Genomic DNA, 19,588 nt, shown 5'->3' with positions numbered 1-19,588 from the left:
AGGAACTGTCCAGAGCAGGATAGGTTTGCTATGGGGATTTGCTCCTGCTCTGGACAGTTCCTGACACAGACAGAGGTGTCAGCAGAGAGCACTATGGTCAGACAGCAAAAGAAATTCAAAAAGAAAAGAACTTCCTGTGGAGCATACAGCAGCTACTTTTTTTTTATATATCAACTGGCTCCAGAAAGTTAAACAGATTTGTAAATTACTTCCATTAAAAAATCCTAATCCTTTCAGTACTTATGAGCTTCTGAAGTTAAGGTTGTTCTTTTCTGTCTAAATCCTCTCTGATGACACCTGTCTCGGGAACCGCCCAGTTTAGAAGAGGTTTGCTATGGGGATTTGCTTCTAAACTGGGCGGTTCCCGAGACACGTGTCATCAGAGAGCACTTAGACAGAAAAGAACAACCTTAACTTCAGAAGCTCCTAAGTACTGAAAGGATTAAGATTTTTTAATAGAAGTAATTTACAAATCTGTTTAACTTTCTGGAGCCAGTTGAGATATACACACACACACACACACACACACATATATATATATATATATATATATATATATATATAAAGTTTTTTCCTGGATAACCCATTTAAGATATAAATCATATATGTAAAATTTATGTGAAATCTCGACATTTCTTCTTGTAGCTTAATTAAGAGAAAGCTGAATGAATTTACATATTATCGACGGAAGACGGCGACAGGTTTAGTGACTAATCAGGCGAACGCTGTATATTAATGAGCTGAAAAATTACCAATGAGAGGGAATTACCCAATCATCTGTACATGCTCGAGATGGAAATTATCGCTTCCGACAATGTTCAGGTTTTTACATATAAATCAAAGAGAACATTTGGCTCTGTTCATATAGAGCAGTGGGCTCAAACTGTGGCCCTCCAGATGTTGCAAAACTTCAACTCCCAGCATGCCCGGACAGCCAACGGCTGTCCGGGCATGCTGGGAGTTGAAGTTTTGCAATATCTGGAGGGTGACAGTTTGAGACCACTGATAGATAGAGCTTCTTCCAGATTCAGCTTACTGTATGTATTAACCCATTCAGGATGAGGCCAATTTTCATTTGTTTCCTCCTTCCATCCACAGGGCCATAAGAGGGTTTGTTTTATGTGGGACCAATTGTACTTTGTATTGTCATCGCTCACGTATAACACGTAATAACAGTCAACACCACTCAATAGTGTGTTCTGAGATGCTTCTAGAAGTACTATCAGCAGAATTGTCCACTAAAAGCTTCCTGAACCAAGTTTTTATAGATGAGATCATTGGGCATAATGCCGGCTCTCGGCTAAAGTGGTACAAAGCACCCAGAATTGTTCAATCTCATGGACGGATATGCGGTTGGTTGAAACCAGAATGCTTTCAGCTCTAATGCATACTTCTTACTTTGTAGCTGTTTGAGGCAATTTAGTGAAAACTTTTAGTTCTAGGGAAAAAGAACCCTTCATTACATAGTTACATAGTTTATAAGGTTGAAAAAAGTCAAGAGTTCCTGCTGAGTTGATCCAGAGGAAGCAAAAAAACGTCATCTTAGAGGTAAAAATTCCTTCCCGACTCCAAATATGGCATCAGAATTCATCTCTGGATCAACGTTCTGTCCCTATAAATCGAGTATACATAACCAGCGATGTTATTACTCTCCAAAAACGCATCCAGACCCGTTTTGAACTCTCTTATAGTGTTGCTCGCGAATATTCGCAATACGAATTTTATTCGCGAATATCGCATATTCGCGAATGTTCGCGAATATAGCACTATATATTTGTAATTACGAATATTGTTTTTTTTTTTTTTTTTTTTTTTAATCACAGTACACATCACAGTGATCATCCCTCTCTGCTTCCAGCTTGTGTGGTGTAAAGAAGGCTCTAATACTACTGTGTGATACTGGCGTGCGAATTTTCACACATGCGAAAATTAGCATATGCAAATTTTCGCATATACGAATTTTTGCGTACGTTAACTTTTGTATATGCTAATTTTCGCATACGCGAATTTTCGCATATGCGAAAATAAAACGCGAAAATTACGAATATGCAAATTTAGCGAATATATGACGGATATTCATCCATATATTCGCGAATATTCGTGAATTCAAATATGGCCTATGCCGCTCAACACTACTCTCTTACAGAGTTCACCATGACCACCTCCTCTGGCAGAGAGTTCCACAGTCTCACTGCTCTTACAGTAAAGAATCCCCGTCTGTGCTGGTGTAGAAACCTTCTTTCCTCTAGACGTAGAGGATGCCCCCTTGTTATAGATACAGTCCTGGGTATAAATAGATCATGGGAGAGATCTCTGTACTGTCCCCTGATATATTTATACATAGTTATTAGGTCTCCCCTAAGCCTTCTTTTTTCTAAACTAAATAACCCCAATTCTGATAATCTTTCTGGGTACTGTAGTCCTTCCATTCCCCGTATTACCCTGGTTGCCCGTCTTTGAACCCTCTCCAGCTCCACTATATATCTTTCTTGTACACTGGTGCCCAGTACTGTACACAGTATTCTATGTGTGGTCTGACTAGTGATTTGTACAGCGGTAGAATTATTTCCTTGTCGTGGGTATCTATGCCCCTATTGATGCCCCCATGATTTTATTTGCCTTGGCAGCAGCTGCCCGACACTGGTCACTACAGCTAAATTTACTGTTAACTAAGACTCCCAAGTCCTTTTCCACGTCAGTCATCCCAAGTGTTCTCCCATTTAATACATAATCCCAGCCCGGATTATTCTTCCCCATGTGCATTACCTTACATTTATCAGTGTTAAATCTCATCTGCCACTTCTCAGCCCAAACCTCCAACCTATCCAGATCCATTTGTAACAGTGCACTGTCCTCTATAGTGTTTACCGCTTTACAGAGTTTAGTATCATCTGCAAAGATTGCTACTTTACTATTCAGCCCCTCTACAAGGTCATTAATTAATATATTAAATAGAACAGGACACAAGTCTGGAACTCACCTCCTCATAAAAGCTGATCAGGTTAGTTTGACAGGACCGATCTTTCATAAAGCCATGCTGATATGATGTCATACACTTATTTTCATCAAGATATTCCAAAATAGCATCTCTCAGAAAACCCTCAAACAATTTAAATACAACTGAGGTTAAACTAACAGGCCTGTAATTCCTGATTCCCGTCTATAATTTCTTCCTCATCACTTTTTAAAGGGCCTACACTTTCATTTTTAATCTTTTTTTTATATTTTATATAGTTAAAGAACATTTTGGGGTTAGTTTTACTCTCTTTGGCAATGAGTCTTTCTGTCTCCACTTTTGCGGCTTTTATCAGTTTTTTTAAACATATTTTACATATGTTTCTATAGCGTTTTAATGCTTCCTCACTGACAGCCTATTTTAGTAGTTTAAATGCTTTATTTTGTAATTTATTGCCCTCTTTCCATTTTTATTGAACACTGGTTTTCTTCTATTCCTGACCCTTTTATTCCCATAAGGTATATACCTCTTACAGTGAGAATTTAAAATATTTTTAGTCTCCTATTTAGTGTCAGTATTCTTGTCTTTTAGGACATTATGCCAATTTATATTGTTAAAGGGGTAGTCCAGTGGTGAAAAACGTATCCCCTATCCTAAGGATAGGGGATAAGTTTGAGATCGCGGGGGTCCGACCGCTGGGGCCCCCTGCGATCTCTCTGTACGGGTGCCAGGCTCTCCGGCCAGATAGCGGGTGTCGACCTCCGCACGAGCAGCCTGACGAAGCACCGGAAGGTGTGATACGGTCCGTGGCCAGCGTCTGATAACTCTCCCACGCGCCGCTGCTCTCCCTGGCTAGGATCCAGTCTCCATGACTTGTATCCATGAGGATCTCCTAGAAGTGGCATCTGATCTGGGTGAGTGCGTATCTACCCTCTTTCTCTGTGTGGATCTGTACATATTATTTAATGCCACCAACCACCACAAGTAAGACCCTTTGTCGCTGTATCACAAGTGACCATCAAACACGCTGACCACGGCGCCGGATGTGCCCCAGTGCTGTCCAACCCAACACTGGGGGACACGTCCTGCTCCGTGGTCACCAAGTTTGATGGTCACTTGCAGTAGCTGCAAACAAGTCACTCTCCTTTTTACCAGATGGTCTAGATACAGGACTGGGGCAACAATCTGAATCTTTGTCCCAGGTGACAGAAAGCCTCCTTACATTTTTGGACATGGACTGGACTATCACACAGCATTTATAGTACTTACATGGGACTGACAGACATTTTGGGCCCGATGCGCCTACTTTCTATGCACCCCCTATAGTAAGGTCCACGTACAGGGCAGGGTTTGCTCTATTGTATTAAGAACATGTGAATCAGATTTAGCAGGGAATTCATTATGTGACGCTGCACATCCGCTCATTGAGTCAGATGTGAAGAGGTGTTAACACTGACTGTGAAATGATCAGCATGAATTGAGAGAACTGCATTGTGCTATTTTTACCACTATCCCTCTTGAGCAGGAAGAAGAAAGTACATTTGTCCATGAAATTTATATATTCAATTACAGGTTACATCAAAGGGAAATGTACCAAAATACCTAATGAGAATTCAGTTAATGAAGAAAGAATAATTAAAGATAAAGAAAATTAGTCATAGGAATAGCGCATTTACAGAATCTACTAGGGGCAGACATTTTACTGACTTAAAGGGGTACTCCAGAGGAAAAAAAATGTTTTTAAATCAACTGGTACCAGAAAGTTATACAGATTTGTAAATTATTTCTATTAAAAAATCTTAATCCTTCCAGTGTTTAGCAGCTGCTGTATGCTCCAGAGGAAGTTGTGTATGTGGTGAGCTGGGGTGTTGCAACGTTGTAGCAGGGTCTGGTGGTATTAACCCTGTGGGGTAAGGTGCTATTAACCCCTGATTTGTCGTGACGCCAGGATGTGGTTGTTTTCTGTATACGGCCCTGCCGACAACCAACCCAAAAACAGCAGGCAATAAAGGAATGTTCACAGCAGGAATTATGAGATAACTGTAACTTTTACTTAAACTTCCTGTGATACAGTCTTTACAGTTATGCAGTTTCTCTAGAGGCAACCGAGATGCAGGATACCTCACTGGCTTGCTGGGATTTTTGCAGGTCACTGTGCTTCTAATTGTGGTGTCCCGGTACCGCATCCTATCCGGTACCTGTGTGTATAGGTCCCCATAGCCAGAGTCCCTAGGACATGCGGTTTCTTATTGTCTAGTCCACCCCTAGTCACCTCTCATCTAGGTATTAGTTATCTAGTAATTATTTAGGATTTATATATAAAGGATTGTATAAATGTATATAATTGGATAATTACCTGTACGGAGCGTGGCAGGACCTGCGGGTCACGTGATCAGGTAAACTCTATGGTTTTTGCTTGAGGATCTTTGGAGGTCCCTGTGACGTATTGCACCCATCGTTCTTTGTGACAGTGAGTGACAGATATTCGGACCAATCAAAACAACCCCGCCCCTGCCCATATAATGGAGCGGTGGCCATTTTTAGCTCTCTTCCCTCGTGTGCTGTTGACAGGGAAGGATCTGCGCTGCTGTCATCAGTGAATTTAGGCCCGAGCCTTGCGGACGCCAGCTAATCTCTTCTAAACCGTGAGTGTATCAATCCCTAAGCACTCTGCAAGATCACCGGACCTTATCTATCCCCTAAATCCGGACGGATCTTCAAAATTACCCTAAATTCAGAGACTTATAATACAATTCAAGGTCCGCAACAACTGTCAGTCACTGAACTATATAGAGACTGTTTGAATGAGACTGTTATTGTGCATTGGATGTGCCGCAAGCATTTAAGTAAAGTTTATCCAAGTTCAAGTTCAACTACTTTGTGGACCTTCAGTCATTTTATGCATGCACCTATCGTTACTGGGAAGGGCGGCGATAGGCCGGAGAATTACCTCAGCATATTAGCCCTCAGCCTGGCGTCACGAACTATAGGGTTAACCTTAACCCCTCATCTACCGAAACAACACCCCAACTACCTTACACCCCCCAAGGGCTACCACATAATTGTATACTTGAGTTGAGTAGTAGTCACTAGAATTGTAGATAGAGCTTGATAACTCACGTTTTGAAGTGGCTGCAGGTTCCTTAGGCTTTGGCCTAGCTGAGATGAATTTAGTATATATGCTGAGATTGTGCTTGCTTTAGGTGCAGGTCTCAAGAGAGTTCAGGAACAAGAGAGCAAATTTAGAGACCCCAGCTCCTTATATACTAGGGGGGCTGGACTAAAGCCCATTGGTTGCAAAGCCTGTAGGTCCTGTACCCGGGGAACTCAGGGTACATCACATGACAGTAGATCACGTGACCCAGGAAGGTCCTATACATTTTATACATTTGTAAAACTTTATACATACTGAACTATATACAGAAATATTATGCGCCTATTTATATGACGCAGTAACTGATGAGCAAGGGGGGGGGGGGGGGGGGAGAGCCCTGCAGGAGATCCCTATGGACTGCAGGGACTCTTCCTGAGGGGACTTAGAAAGGGTACAAGACCATGTCCTGTACCGGGATACCACATGTAGTTCTTTCCAGTCTGACCACAGTACTCTCTGCTGCCACCACTCTCTATGTCAGGAACTGCCCAGAGCATGAACAAATCCCTATAGCAAACTCTCCTATTTCGGACAGTTCCTTACACAGACAGAGGTGGCAGCAGAGAGCTCTATAGCGGTATTTCCCAACCAGTATGCGTCCAGCTGTTGCAGAACTACAACTCCGAGCATGCCCGGACAGCCAAAGTCTGTCCGGGGGGCATGCTGGGAGTTGTAGTCTTGCAAATGCTGGAGTCACACTCGTTAGGAAACACTGCTCAATAGACTTATAATGGAGTCTATTTCCTCAATTGGACTGACTGGCGAGACAGGGAGCGAAGCGCACATCCAGTTACATCTACATATCGGTGGGGGTCTCAATACTGAAATCCCGACCATCTTAAACTTTTGACATGTCTATTTACATGGTGCTAATGTAAATCCCCCTGGCAATGTTTATTGTTTCCTCCCCACCTGAACATAACAAATTAAAAACTACCCGCAAAACCCCCTCTCCCCCCCCCCCCCACAAAAAAAATTGTCTCACATTTTTATGTGTTTTTAGACATTTTTGTTATACACTTTTGTGCCTCACTCGACAAAAGAGGTTCCTGTCTAGCAGGAAGTAGGTTTGGCTCACTTTGCTAAAACAGGGGATGGTATCAATGCTCCAAAACAAGAAATATTGGCGCACAAGTATGCCAACTAAGAGATGGTACAAACTTAGACAGAAAATCTAGATGCAATAAATAGCCTTTGGGATAGATCTGGTAAATTCTTAGATTGTCTAGTTGAAGTAAACATTTTTTTTTTATTCATCTTGCTAAATAAATCTGTTTTTGCCCAGAGTGTTCCTTAAAATACTGATCAAGTATTAAAGGGGTACTCCACTTGCCAGCATTTGGAACACGCCCGTTCCATAGACTTGCATTGAGGGGGCGTGGCGAATGCTGGCCAGTGGAGTACCCCTTTAATCAAAACCGTAGTGGTAAATAAATTTGAAAAATTTGACCTATGGTCCTCAACCCAGTCCTCAAGGCCCACCAACATTCTGGGTTTTTAAAGTTACTCCATTGAAATAGAACAGGGAAAACTTGAGGATTGGGTTGGGGACCCTTTGAGTTAGAGGGACATCTTTTACAATTCTTCTGTGTGAGGGTTGGGTATGAGATGAATAATGGTATTTTTGTTTCTTGCAGGTGAGTTATAAGAAAGATGTACAGGACATCCACAAATACACGGAGGTGGTGGACAGGCTGGACATACAGAAGGCTACCGAGATTTCAAAGATCATAAGCAATGTAATTACTTTAAGTGGATTCCATTTTACATATATATATTTTTGGGGGAGGAATTAGGCATGGTTCACACATAGCATTTTGCTCAGTATTTGGTCAGGATTTCGGATACAGAAAAGGGCTCAAATATTTCCATTGTAGTTTTTCTCTTTGTTGGTTACACTTTTTTTTTTTTTTTTACAGTTTTTTTGATACGCCCTTCTGTTCCTGAGATATGGGATAAGGATTTGTCTGACAATTCAGTGAATCAGTCAAATGGGCGGGAAATACATTTTAATAATGAGAGTGATGAGGTGGGTGGGATTATACAGTCAGAAGGTGTGTATAAGCCCCTCAATGTACAACATTCACACCCCCTGACTGCATAATTTGCCCATACCTTAATAGTCCCATTATTAAAATTAAGATCCCGCCCATTTGACTGATGCCCTTAATTGTAAAACACACTATAACCCCCCCACCCCCCATATATCAGGATAGGTAAAATCTAAATGTTTTGGGGTTAGCTACGGGTCCTTTTTAAACAGTTGTCCAGCAAAAATTATTTTTCAAAAAATTTGTCCAGGCAGCCTAAAAAAAGGCTATACTTACCACTCACTAGGTCCCTGTAGCATCTAGTATTGCTGCTCACAGTCTCCGCCTTCCTTGTCCTGGGGTCCAGTATGTTGGACTGCCATTTAGCTAATCTCTGGCTGAAGCGGAACACTGCTGCGGCCACTGATTGGGTGAGCAATAATATAATGTATTGGGGCTTGACACCAGAAAGTAAAGTTCACCGGAAACCAGTTGCTGGGGTCGTCACAAGACATTACTGCTTAGCCAATCACTGGTCACAATGGTATCCCACCTTAGCCTGTGATTAGCTGATCGGCACAGGTATCGGACCCCAGCACCAGGAACTGGAGGTCCACAGTTTTGAGACCTTTGACCTAGAACCTTAGTCAACAGTGCTAGCCACTGAATCCCTTGTAAACAGTAGGTTTTGATCTTATTAATGTAGCAGCACACTAGGTAAAAAGCAAATGCATACTATAGTACTAATGTTGTACATCATCAAAATTTGGCTAAAAGGGACCTGTCACCATAAAAATGCTATTTAAAGGGAACCAAACATCATATTTTACCATTTACAGTATAATGCGGGGCAACATATAATGTATGGTAAAATCATCTTCCTCATCATCCCCAGGGGACATTTCTGCTTGCAGGGATGTGAGGATATAAAGCTAGTAAGTGTCCCCCGCTTGCCCCATAAATCATTATAGTTATAGTTACCTAATTCTGTCTTCTCTGGCTGTAATTATGCCCCCTCCACGTGATTAATAGCCTGTGTTGTTTCTCTGCTCTGTCTGCTTAGAGAGCAGAGCGGTGATATGGGCTGTCAATCATGTGGAGTTGGTAGGATTACAGTGCAGCTGATGGGATTAGGTAAGTATAGCTCCCGCCCAGGAGACTCCTTACGTGGCGGGTGTGGGCTGCAAACTTTATATTCTCACCATCCCTGCCGGCAGGAACGTCCCCCGGGGATGGTGAGGAAGAAGATTTTACCATATATAACGTGTTGCCAAGTGTTACTGTATATATGGTAAAATGTGATGCTTGGTTCCCTTTAATTTATTGGCAACATGTTTTAGAGCAGTGTCACTCAATGATAGGACCGCCCACTGGACTCCTAGGAATAGAAAGAGCAGGAATTTCAATTAATAAGTTACAAGATACACTGAATCTGTTCCCACAAAGATATATTTCAATCTGCTCAGCCCTTCCTGCTCTATAACATGATGCCGATAGATTAGATAGCATTTTCATGGTGTCAGGTTGAGTTTACTAGCTGCTATAACTGAAACTGTGAGCTGTAGCAAAAGTTGTATAATATCCTGTAGTTCCCTTTCGGGAATGAAATTATCATTACCACGAGCAAGCCTATTCCCCTGGGCGAGTGTAGATGGTATTCCATTTTGCTCACTACACGTTTTTGGCAATGTTCATGCCTCGTTATTTATGGAGAATGGACCACAGTTGGCTCAGTTGTTGGAACCGATCTTATATCTTTATCTGAAGAAATAAAACTGTATTTTCATCACCTGTAAACCTTCATGTAGAGTGATTATATTTTCCTATCATGGTCTAATAAGATATGAAACTCTTGTCTTATGTTTGAAATAGGTGGATTATAGGAAAGCCATAGGTGAACTCAGTAAAGAACCCATGGTCTTGGGCAGACCAGATTTCGAACATGCAAAAGAAATGTCAAAGGTCACCAGTCAGGTAGGTGTGCATGTTACCGTTCCTCACTATCACTCCGTTAATAGAGCTTACTGTTTCGAAATCCTAAGGTTCTGTTCACACTGCTACTCTCACTTTTTAAAGGTAAGACTAACATAGACTACAAAGCTATAGTATTCTTGCCATAGAAATAATGGAAACACTGTTATAAATAAATGATATCCTTCAAATTTTTTTAATGATCTGTTTTTAAAATGGATCCATCAAAGGTGTCTGTCACGATGCCGGCTGGCAGGTAGTGGATCCTCTGTGCCAGAGAGGGATTGGCGTGGACCGTGCTAGTGGACCGGTTCTAAGCCACTACTGGTTTTCACCAGAGCCCGCCGCAAAGCGGGATGGTCTTGCTGCGGCGGTAGTGACCAGGTCGTATCCACTAGCAACGGCTCACCTCTCTGGCTGCTGAAGATAGGCGCGGTACAAGGGAGTAGGCAGAAGCAAGGTCGGACGTAGCAGAAGGTCGAGGCAGGCAGCAAGGATCGTAGTCAGGGGCAACGGCAGAAGGTCTGGAACACAGGCTAGGAACACACAAGGAACGCTTTCACTGGCACAATGGCAACAAGATCCGGCAAGGGAGTGCAGGGGAAGTGAGGTGATATAGGGAAGTGCACAGGTGAAGACACTAATTGGAACCACTGCGCCAATCAGCGGCGCAGTGGCCCTTTAAATCGCAGAGACCCGGCGCGCGCGCGCCCTAGGGAGCGGGGCCGCGCGCGCCGGGACAGAACAGACGGAGAGCGAGTAAGGTACGGGAGCCGGGGTGCGCATCGCGAGCGGGCGCTACCCGCATCGCGAATCGCATCCCGGCTAGCAGCGGAATCGCAGCGCCCCGGGTCAGAGGATGTGACCGGAGCGCTGCAGCGGGGGGAGTGAAGCGAGCGCTCCGGGGAGGAGCGGGGACCCGGAGCGCTCGGCGTAACAGTACCCCCCCCCTTGGGTCTCCCCCTCTTCTTAGAGCCTGAGAACCTGAGGAGCAGACTTTTGTCTAGGATGTTGTCCTCAGGTTCCCAGGATCTCTCTTCAGGACCACAACCCTCCCAGTCCACTAAAAAAAAAGTTTTCCCTCTGACTTTTTTGGAGGCTAGGATCTCTTTGACAGAGAAGATGTCCGAGGAGCCGGAAACAGGAGTGGGAGGAACAGATTTGGGAGAAAAACGGTTGAGGATGAGTGGTTTGAGAAGAGAGACGTGAAAGGCATTAGGGATACGAAGAGAAGGAGGAAGAAGAAGTTTATAAGAGACAGGATTAATTTGACACAAAATTTTGAAAGGACCAAGATAGCGTGGTCCCAACTTGTAGCTAGGGACACGGAAGCGGACATATTTAGCGGAGAGCCATACCTTGTCTCCAGGGGAAAAAACGGGAGGAGCTCTTCTTTTCTTATCCGCGAACTTCTTCATGCGTGAAGAAGCCTGTAAGAGAGAATTTTGGGTCTCTCTCCAAATGATGGAAAGATCACGAGAAATTTCATCCACAGCGGGCAGACCAGAGGGCAAGGGAGTAGGGAGGGGGGGAAGAGGGTGACGGCCGTACACCACGAAAAATGGGGATTTGGAGGAAGATTCAGAGACCCTGAAGTTATACGAGAATTCGGCCCATGGGAGGAGATCTGCCCAGTCATCCTGGCGGGAGGAAACAAAATGTCGCAAATAATCACCCAAGATCTGGTTAATTCTTTCTACTTGTCCATTGGACTGGGGATGATATGCAGAAGAAAAATTTAATTTAATCTTGAGTTGTTTACAGAGAGCCCTCCAGAATTTAGACACGAATTGGACACCTCTATCCGAGACAATCTGCGTAGGCAACCCGTGAAGACGAAAAATGTGTACAAAAAATAGTTTAGCCAACTGAGGTGCAGAAGGAAGACCAGGAAGAGGGATGAAATGTGCCATTTTGGAGAATCGATCAACGACCACCCAAATAACAGTGTTGCCACGGGAAGGGGGTAAATCAGTAATAAAATCCATACCAATCAGAGACCAAGGCTGTTCGGGGACAGGCAGAGGATGAAGAAAACCAGCGGGCTTCTGGCGAGGAGTCTTATCCCGGGCACAGATAGTGCAGGCTCGCACAAAGTCCACAACATCCGTCTCCAGAGTCGGCCACCAATAGAAGCGGGAGATGAGTTGCACAGATTTCTTGATGCCCGCATGACCTGCGAGATGGGAGGAGTGACCCCATTTGAGGATTCCGAGGCGTTGGCGTGGAGAAACAAAGGTCTTTCCTGGAGGAGTCTGCCTGATGGAGGCTGGAGAAGTGGAGATCAGGCAGTCAGGTGGAATGATGTGTTGCGGAGAGAGTTCAACTTCTGAGGCATCCGAGGAACGAGAGAGAGCATCGGCCCTAATGTTCTTATCGGCAGGACGAAAGTGAATCTCAAAATTAAATCGGGCAAAGAACAGAGACCACCGGGCCTGGCGAGGATTCAGCCGTTGGGCAGACTGGAGGTAGGAGAGGTTCTTGTGGTCGGTGTAGATAATAACAGGAAAACTTGATCCCTCCAGCAGATGCCTCCATTCCTCAAGTGCCAATTTAATGGCCAGAAGCTCTCGATCCCCGATGGAGTAGTTCCTCTCCGCTGGAGAGAAGGTCCTAGAGAAAAAACCACAAGTGACAGCATGCCCGGAGGAATTTTTTTGTAGAAGAACAGCTCCAGCTCCCACTGAGGAGGCATCAACCTCCAATAGGAAGGGTTTGGAAGGGTCAGGTCTGGAGAGGACGGGAGCCGAAGAAAAGGCAGACTTGAGTCGTTTAAAGGCGTCTTCTGCTTGAGGAGGCCAGGACTTGGGATCAGCATTTTTTTTGGTTAAAGCCACGATAGGAGCCACAATGGTAGAAAAATGTGGAATAAATTGCCTGTAATAATTGGCGAACCCCAAAAAGCGTTGGATAGCACGGAGTCCGGAGGGGCGTGGCCAATCTAAGACGGCAGAGAGTTTGTCTGGATCCATCTGTAGTCCCTGGCCAGAGACCAAATATCCTAGAAAAGGAAGAGATTGGCATTCAAACAGACATTTCTCAATTTTGGCATAGAGTTGATTGTCACGAAGTCTCTGAAGAACCATACGGACATGCTGGCGGTGTTCTTCCAGATTGGAAGAAAAAATTAGGATATCGTCCAGATAAACAACCACACAGGAGTATAACAGATCACGAAAAATTTCATTGACAAAGTCTTGGAAGACGGCAGGGGCGTTGCACAGGCCAAAGGGCATGACCAGATACTCAAAATGTCCATCTCTGGTGTTAAATGCCGTTTTCCACTCATCCCCCTCTCTGATGCGGATAAGGTTATAGGCGCCTCTTAAGTCCAATTTAGTAAAGATGTGGGCACCTTGGAGGCGATCAAAGAGTTCAGAGATGAGGGGTAAGGGGTAGCGGTTTTTAACCGTGATTTTATTAAGACCGCGGTAGTCAATGCAAGGACGTAGGGAGCCATCTTTTTTGGACACAAAGAAAAATCCGGCTCCGGCAGTAGAGGAGGATTTACGGATAAAGCCCTTTTTTAGATTCTCCTGGACGTATTCAGACATGGCAAGAGTCTCTGGGGCAGAGAGAGGATAAATTCTGCCCCGGGGTGGAGTAGTGCCCGGGAGGAGGTCGATAGGACAATCATAAGGCCTGTGAGGAGGTAGAGTCTCAGCTTGTTTTTTGCAGAAAACATCCGCGAAGTCCATATAGGCCTTAGGAAGACCGGTTACTGGAGGAACCACAGAGTTACGGCAAGGATTACTGGGAACCGGTTTTAGACAGTTCTTGGAACAAGAGGACCCCCAACTCTTGATCTCCCCAGTGGACCAATCCAGGGTTGGGGAATGAAGTTGAAGCCAGGGAAGTCCAAGGAGAATTTCCGAGGTGCAATTGGGGAGGACCAAAAGTTCAATCCTCTCGTGATGAGATCCGATGCTCATAAGAAGGGGCTCTGTGCGGAAACGTATGGTACAGTCCAATCTTTCATTATTTACACAATTGATGTAGAGGGGTCTGGCGAGACTGGTCACCGGGATGTTGAACCTGTTGACGAGAGAGGCCAAAATAAAATTTCCTGCAGATCCAGAGTCCAAGAAGGCCACAGTGGAGAAGGAAAAGGCAGAGGCAGACATCCGCACAGGCACAGTAAGACGTGGAGAAGCAGAGTAGACATCAAGGACTGTCTCACCTTTGTGCGGAGTCAGCGTACGTCTTTCCAGGCGGGGAGGACGGATAGGACAATCCCTCAGGAAGTGTTCGGTACTAGCACAGTACAGGCAGAGGTTCTCCATACGGCGTCGTGTCCTCTCTTGGGGTGTCAGACGAGACCGGTCGACCTGCATAGCCTCCACGGCGGAAGGCACAGGAACAGATTGCAGGGGACCAGAGGAGAGAGGAGCCGAGGAGAAGAAACGCCTCGTGCGAACAGAGTCCATATCTTGGCGGAGTTCCTGACGCCTTTCGGAAAAACGCATGTCAATGCGAGTGGCTAGGTGAATAAGTTCATGTAGATTAGCAGGAATTTCTCGTGCGGCCAGAACATCTTTAATGTTGCTGGATAGGCCTTTTTTGAAGGTCGCGCAGAGGGCCTCATTATTCCAGGACAATTCTGAAGCAAGAGTACGGAATTGTACGGCATACTCGCCAACGGAAGAATTACCCTGGACCAGGTTCAACAGGGCAGTCTCAGCAGAAGAGGCTCGGGCAGGTTCCTCAAAGACACTTCGGATTTCCGAGAAGAAGGAGTGTACAGAGGCAGTGACGGGGTCATTGCGGTCCCAGAGCGGTGTGGCCCATGACAGGGCTTTTCCGGACAGAAGGCTGACTACGAAAGCCACCTTAGACCTTTCAGTGGGAAACAGGTCCGACATCATCTCCAGATGCAGAGAACATTGGGAAAGAAAGCCACGGCAAAACTTAGAGTCCCCATCAAATTTATCCGGCAAGGATAGGCGTAGTCCAGGAGCGGCCACTCGCTGCGGAGGAGGTGCAGGAGCTGGCGGAGGAGATGACTGCTGAAGCTGTGGTAGTAACTGTTGTAGCATAACGGTCAGTTGAGACAGCTGTTGGCCTTGTTGCGCTATCTGTTGTGACTGCTGGGCGACCACCGTGGTGAGGTCAGCGACAACTGGCAGAGGAACTTCAGCGGGATCCATGGCCGGATCTACTGTCACGATGCCGGCTGGCAGGTAGTGGATCCTCTGTGCCAGAGAGGGATTGGCGTGGACCGTGCTAGTGGACCGGTTCTAAGCCACTACTGGTTTTCACCAGAGCCCGCCGCAAAGCGGGATGGTCTTGCTGCGGCGGTAGTGACCAGGTCGTATCCACTAGCAACGGCTCACCTCTCTGGCTGCTGAAGATAGGCGCGGTACAAGGGAGTAGGCAGAAGCAAGGTCGGACGTAGCAGAAGGTCGAGGCAGGCAGCAAGGATCGTAGTCAGGGGCAACGGCAGAAGGTCTGGAACACAGGCTAGGAACACACAAGGAACGCTTTCACTGGCACAATGGCAACAAGATCCGGCAAGGGAGTGCAGGGGAAGTGAGGTGATATAGGGAAGTGCACAGGTGAAGACACTAATTGGAACCACTGCGCCAATCAGCGGCGCAGTGGCCCTTTAAATCGCAGAGACCCGGCGCGCGCGCGCCCTAGGGAGCGGGGCCGCGCGCGCCGGGACAGAACAGACGGAGAGCGAGTAAGGTACGGGAGCCGGGGTGCGCATCGCGAGCGGGCGCTACCCGCATCGCGAATCGCATCCCGGCTAGCAGCGGAATCGCAGCGCCCCGGGTCAGAGGATGTGACCGGAGCGCTGCAGCGGGGGGAGTGAAGCGAGCGCTCCGGGGAGGAGCGGGGACCCGGAGCGCTCGGCGTAACAGTGTCATTGCTCTTCTCCTAGTCTATCAAGTTTTTAAAAAATCTGGTGCATCTTGGCACTGTCTACTCTCAGTCTGCACCACCTTTTAGGTCATATCATTAAAGCATTGGTCCCATGTAGGAGAAGTGTCTGATCATAGGGGTCCTAGCACCAGCTCGTGTATCCATGGCTCTCCCATAGAGATGCAAAGAGAGCATGTGTCGATACATTTACCTTCATGGGACTACTCCTTTAAGGCAAGTTTTTTTTGGCACATCCTACTGAAAATTTAGCACAATTTAAGCCCTGCTTCTTGTCCACATCCCTTTTAAAAAAAATAAAAAAATAAAATAAAAACAAAATTACAAAGAAGGCAATTTTTTTTGAAAATGTGTGCTGCACCACTTGTTCAACCAATCTAGCTGAAAAGGTTTTTGTGTATCCCCCCACTGTGTCTTAAATTAAAATTGAAGCATTGAGATATTGTGTACAGATGATATATAGAGAGGCAATTATGGCAGACTGCCCCATCACAACCAGGTTGCTGCTTCAAAAGGAGCTCCCAGAAGTGAAATATGTAATCTGATTGGTTGCCAGGAACAACTCTTTTAGCAAATCTTCTGTAAGGAATTAATTTACACCATGTTTACTATGGGGGATCGTCCGGGATATTCCTGTATAGGCTGCTCACAATGAATACGAGCATTAATATGGCTGCTATTGGCTTCAATGGGAGCAGTTACAATATGTCAGCAGTGAAATCTTCCTAGTAGAAGAGCCAGAATTAAATATCTCTTGACTGTGTGAATGGAAGCACTCAGCTGCCAATGTTTGATGGACCACTCTGCAGACACTGTTGTTTATTGATAAATTCTACTGGCCCACTTTATGTGGGTCACTTTGTTGGCACTTTATTAGGGAGAACTCTGCTGGCACACTTTATGTGGGGCAGCCTGCTGGCATCAGAGCCACGTTGGCTGATGTAATGGAGGCTTGGTCCATGAAAGTTCACACCTCATCTCAGGTCTACCTAAATATAATTCTATAAAGTAAGCCAGTGTTTCCCAACCAGTGTCCTTCCAGCTGTGTTGTGAAAAATTGTGAAATACTGCCTTAGATGCCTCAGTCACCATTGATAGCAGCATCTAGGGGGTCCAGCTCTATCATATCCATATGCTCTAATACAGCGTTTCCCAACCAGTGTGCCTCCAGCTGTTGCAAAACTACAACTTCTACTTTTTATTTTTTAGGTGAAATACAAGGAACAGTTTGATAAAGAAATGAAGGGTAAGAGGCCTTGTTACAACCCACTGGATAGTGCTGCCTTTAGACAGGCCCAAGCTGCGACTGCCCTGGCGAGTGATGTAAGTATTTTTGGCCAATATTATTTTATGACGAATTTCATAATCATCTTAAAATGTTCTAATTTTGGTGTTAGGTTACTTCATGTCATGGGGCTTGATAATCTTTCCTTGTTATTAAGGTTGACTCCATTTATACTTGTGTTATGGTTTCTTTTTCTTATGGAAACCTTTACATCTTTTAGGTTCTGTTGCATGATAGATACCACTTGTACTCGAAAAACTTACAATGGTGTCTGTGTGATCTCATTGTGTTTTCAAGTTAAATAGGCATTGTCATTTGAATAAACATTACAAGTGTATATAATAAACTTTGTAATATATCTTGTTAGACACAAGTGCTTCTTTCCACTGTTATCAAGCTTCTTCACTCCCTCCCTCCTGCGAGACTATTTTCGACTCTGAAAATCAGCTCAGCTTTGTCCTGTGTCTGCATGACAAGCAATACAAGTCTATGGAGGAGGGAGCTCTGCCCACCAGCTCTGGGAGAACTATAAATTAGAGAAAAAGCCTGCAGAGCAGACATCTGCTGAGAAATACCATATACAGGTTCTATAATGGTCAAAAATAATGCTGCTCTTCATGTACACACATGAAAGCTTATCCTGAAAATTCACCTGAAATGACAGGTTGGCTCTAAAGAACAGTGCTGAGTGCAAAGATATTCTTCCTTCCGGACGATTTCGAGCGTGGCTGGCGCTGACTGAATCAGTCGGTGCCATGACTGTGTAGATATCACCGGTTCTCCATAGGCGACAATGTATTCTGAGAGGATTCCACTGAAAGAGTGATCAACATAATTCTTTCGGCGGCGGAATTTCAGCGCCAGACACTCTGCCGCTGAAATTCCTTAGTGTGTACTATGCAGTGGAATCCTATTGACAACAAATGGATTCTTCTGCATCAGAATTTCCGAGCTTAATTTCTTAGCGGAATTACACTTGGAAATTCTGTAGTATGAACCTGGCTTTAAACTTCTGAGATTATTGCCTCTGATGGAGGCCCAAAAAATAGATTTTAGAGCACTGGGCATACACCTGAACCTATACATTATTCTCTAATAATAGCATACGCTGTGCTATATATGCAAAAAAAAATAATTTAAAAAAGTGCTTCTTTAACATAAAGTTATATGTACAATATCCAGTATATTTTTTTTCTTTGCTACATGGCTGGAAAAATAAAATTCGAAAAGTCTGATGACTCATTTTTTGTCAAGGACCTTTTTTAGTTTTGGAGTAATAAAGAACAGCCAATCTCCAGGACATAACAAGCACAAGCCACCACTGTCCTCATACAAACCTCTAAATACATCATTGTAAAAGAAATAACCCAAATCAGTTTTTCTGGGCTCTTGAATATTTTGTTTTTCTCTTCTGTTTTGTTTATTGGAAAACTGCAGAACTCAATTAGGAAACTAATGAACATGAAGTCGGAGCGATATAATCCTATTATAAGTGAATGAAGGCATTAGCTTATAGAATACATGCACTGTAATTATTACCGCACACCATGGAGCACATGGCTTGTGGTTTCCATGATTCAATAGAAGCCATTGTACGTAGAGAGTCCATCATTATTTTTACATTTTTTTTTGCCCTCTTGCAAGTACATGCACCATTCATATTTGAGAATTTCCTTCATTGTATTTACAGAAGAAGCCCTGCACCAAAGGATTATGCGTAGGAAGAGCTATGTTACTTTATAACATCTATTCATCCTTCATACATTATTCACATTAAAGGGGTACTCCGCCCCTAGACATCTTATCCCCTATCCAAAGGATAGGGGGTAAGATGTTTGATCGCGGGGGTCCAACGCAATCTCCCTTCTGCACCCGACATTCGTTTAGAGCGTCGTGTGCAGCGCCGGAGGATCGTGATGTCACGGCCACGCCCCACTCATGATGTCACGACCACGCCCCCCTCATTGCAAGTCTATGGGAGGGGGCGTGACGGCCGTCACGCCCCCTCCTATAGACTTGCATTGAGGGGGCATGGACTTAACGTCATGAACGGGGAATAGCCGTGACAAGATCGTGGGGGTCTCCAGCAGTGGGACCCCTGCGATCGGACATCTTATCCCTATCCTTTGAATAGGGGATAAGATGGCTAGGGGCGGAGTACCCCTTTAAGGCACATTTCTCAGCATCATGTAGTGTTTGGGGCTATTCTTCATAGTCTCACTTTTCGGCCATTCCATGCATTATATACCTCATAATCTTTTATGGTGGCGATAAACTTCTGGTGTAAATGAGAAGTGTCTCTTACATCA

At 44.8% G+C, this 19,588-nt stretch overlaps 2 protein-coding genes across 9 annotated transcripts in view; both read left to right on the top strand.

Moving 5' to 3' along the window:
* The window catches only part of LOC130273067 (LIM zinc-binding domain-containing Nebulette), a 271,910-nt gene that overhangs the window by 199,024 nt on the left and 53,298 nt on the right, over window positions 1-19,588 (top strand). The gene's annotated exons all lie outside the window — the stretch shown is intronic.
* The window catches only part of LOC130273066 (nebulette-like), a 110,425-nt gene that overhangs the window by 51,202 nt on the left and 39,635 nt on the right, over window positions 1-19,588 (top strand). For all 7 annotated transcript variants that reach the window (XM_056519251.1, XM_056519253.1, XM_056519254.1 and 4 more), the window contains 3 exons: window positions 7,748-7,849; window positions 10,013-10,114; window positions 17,204-17,317. In XM_056519251.1, coding sequence (XP_056375226.1) covers window positions 7,748-7,849; window positions 10,013-10,114; window positions 17,204-17,317 — 318 coding nt within the window. The remainder of the gene's footprint in view (window positions 1-7,747; window positions 7,850-10,012; window positions 10,115-17,203; window positions 17,318-19,588) is intronic.

Source organism: Hyla sarda, chromosome 5 (assembly GCF_029499605.1).
Source record: "Hyla sarda isolate aHylSar1 chromosome 5, aHylSar1.hap1, whole genome shotgun sequence".
Lineage (NCBI taxonomy): Eukaryota > Metazoa > Chordata > Amphibia > Anura > Hylidae > Hyla > Hyla sarda.
Note: the sequence above shows the minus strand (reverse complement) of the source record. Positions and strands in the feature narration are given on the sequence as shown.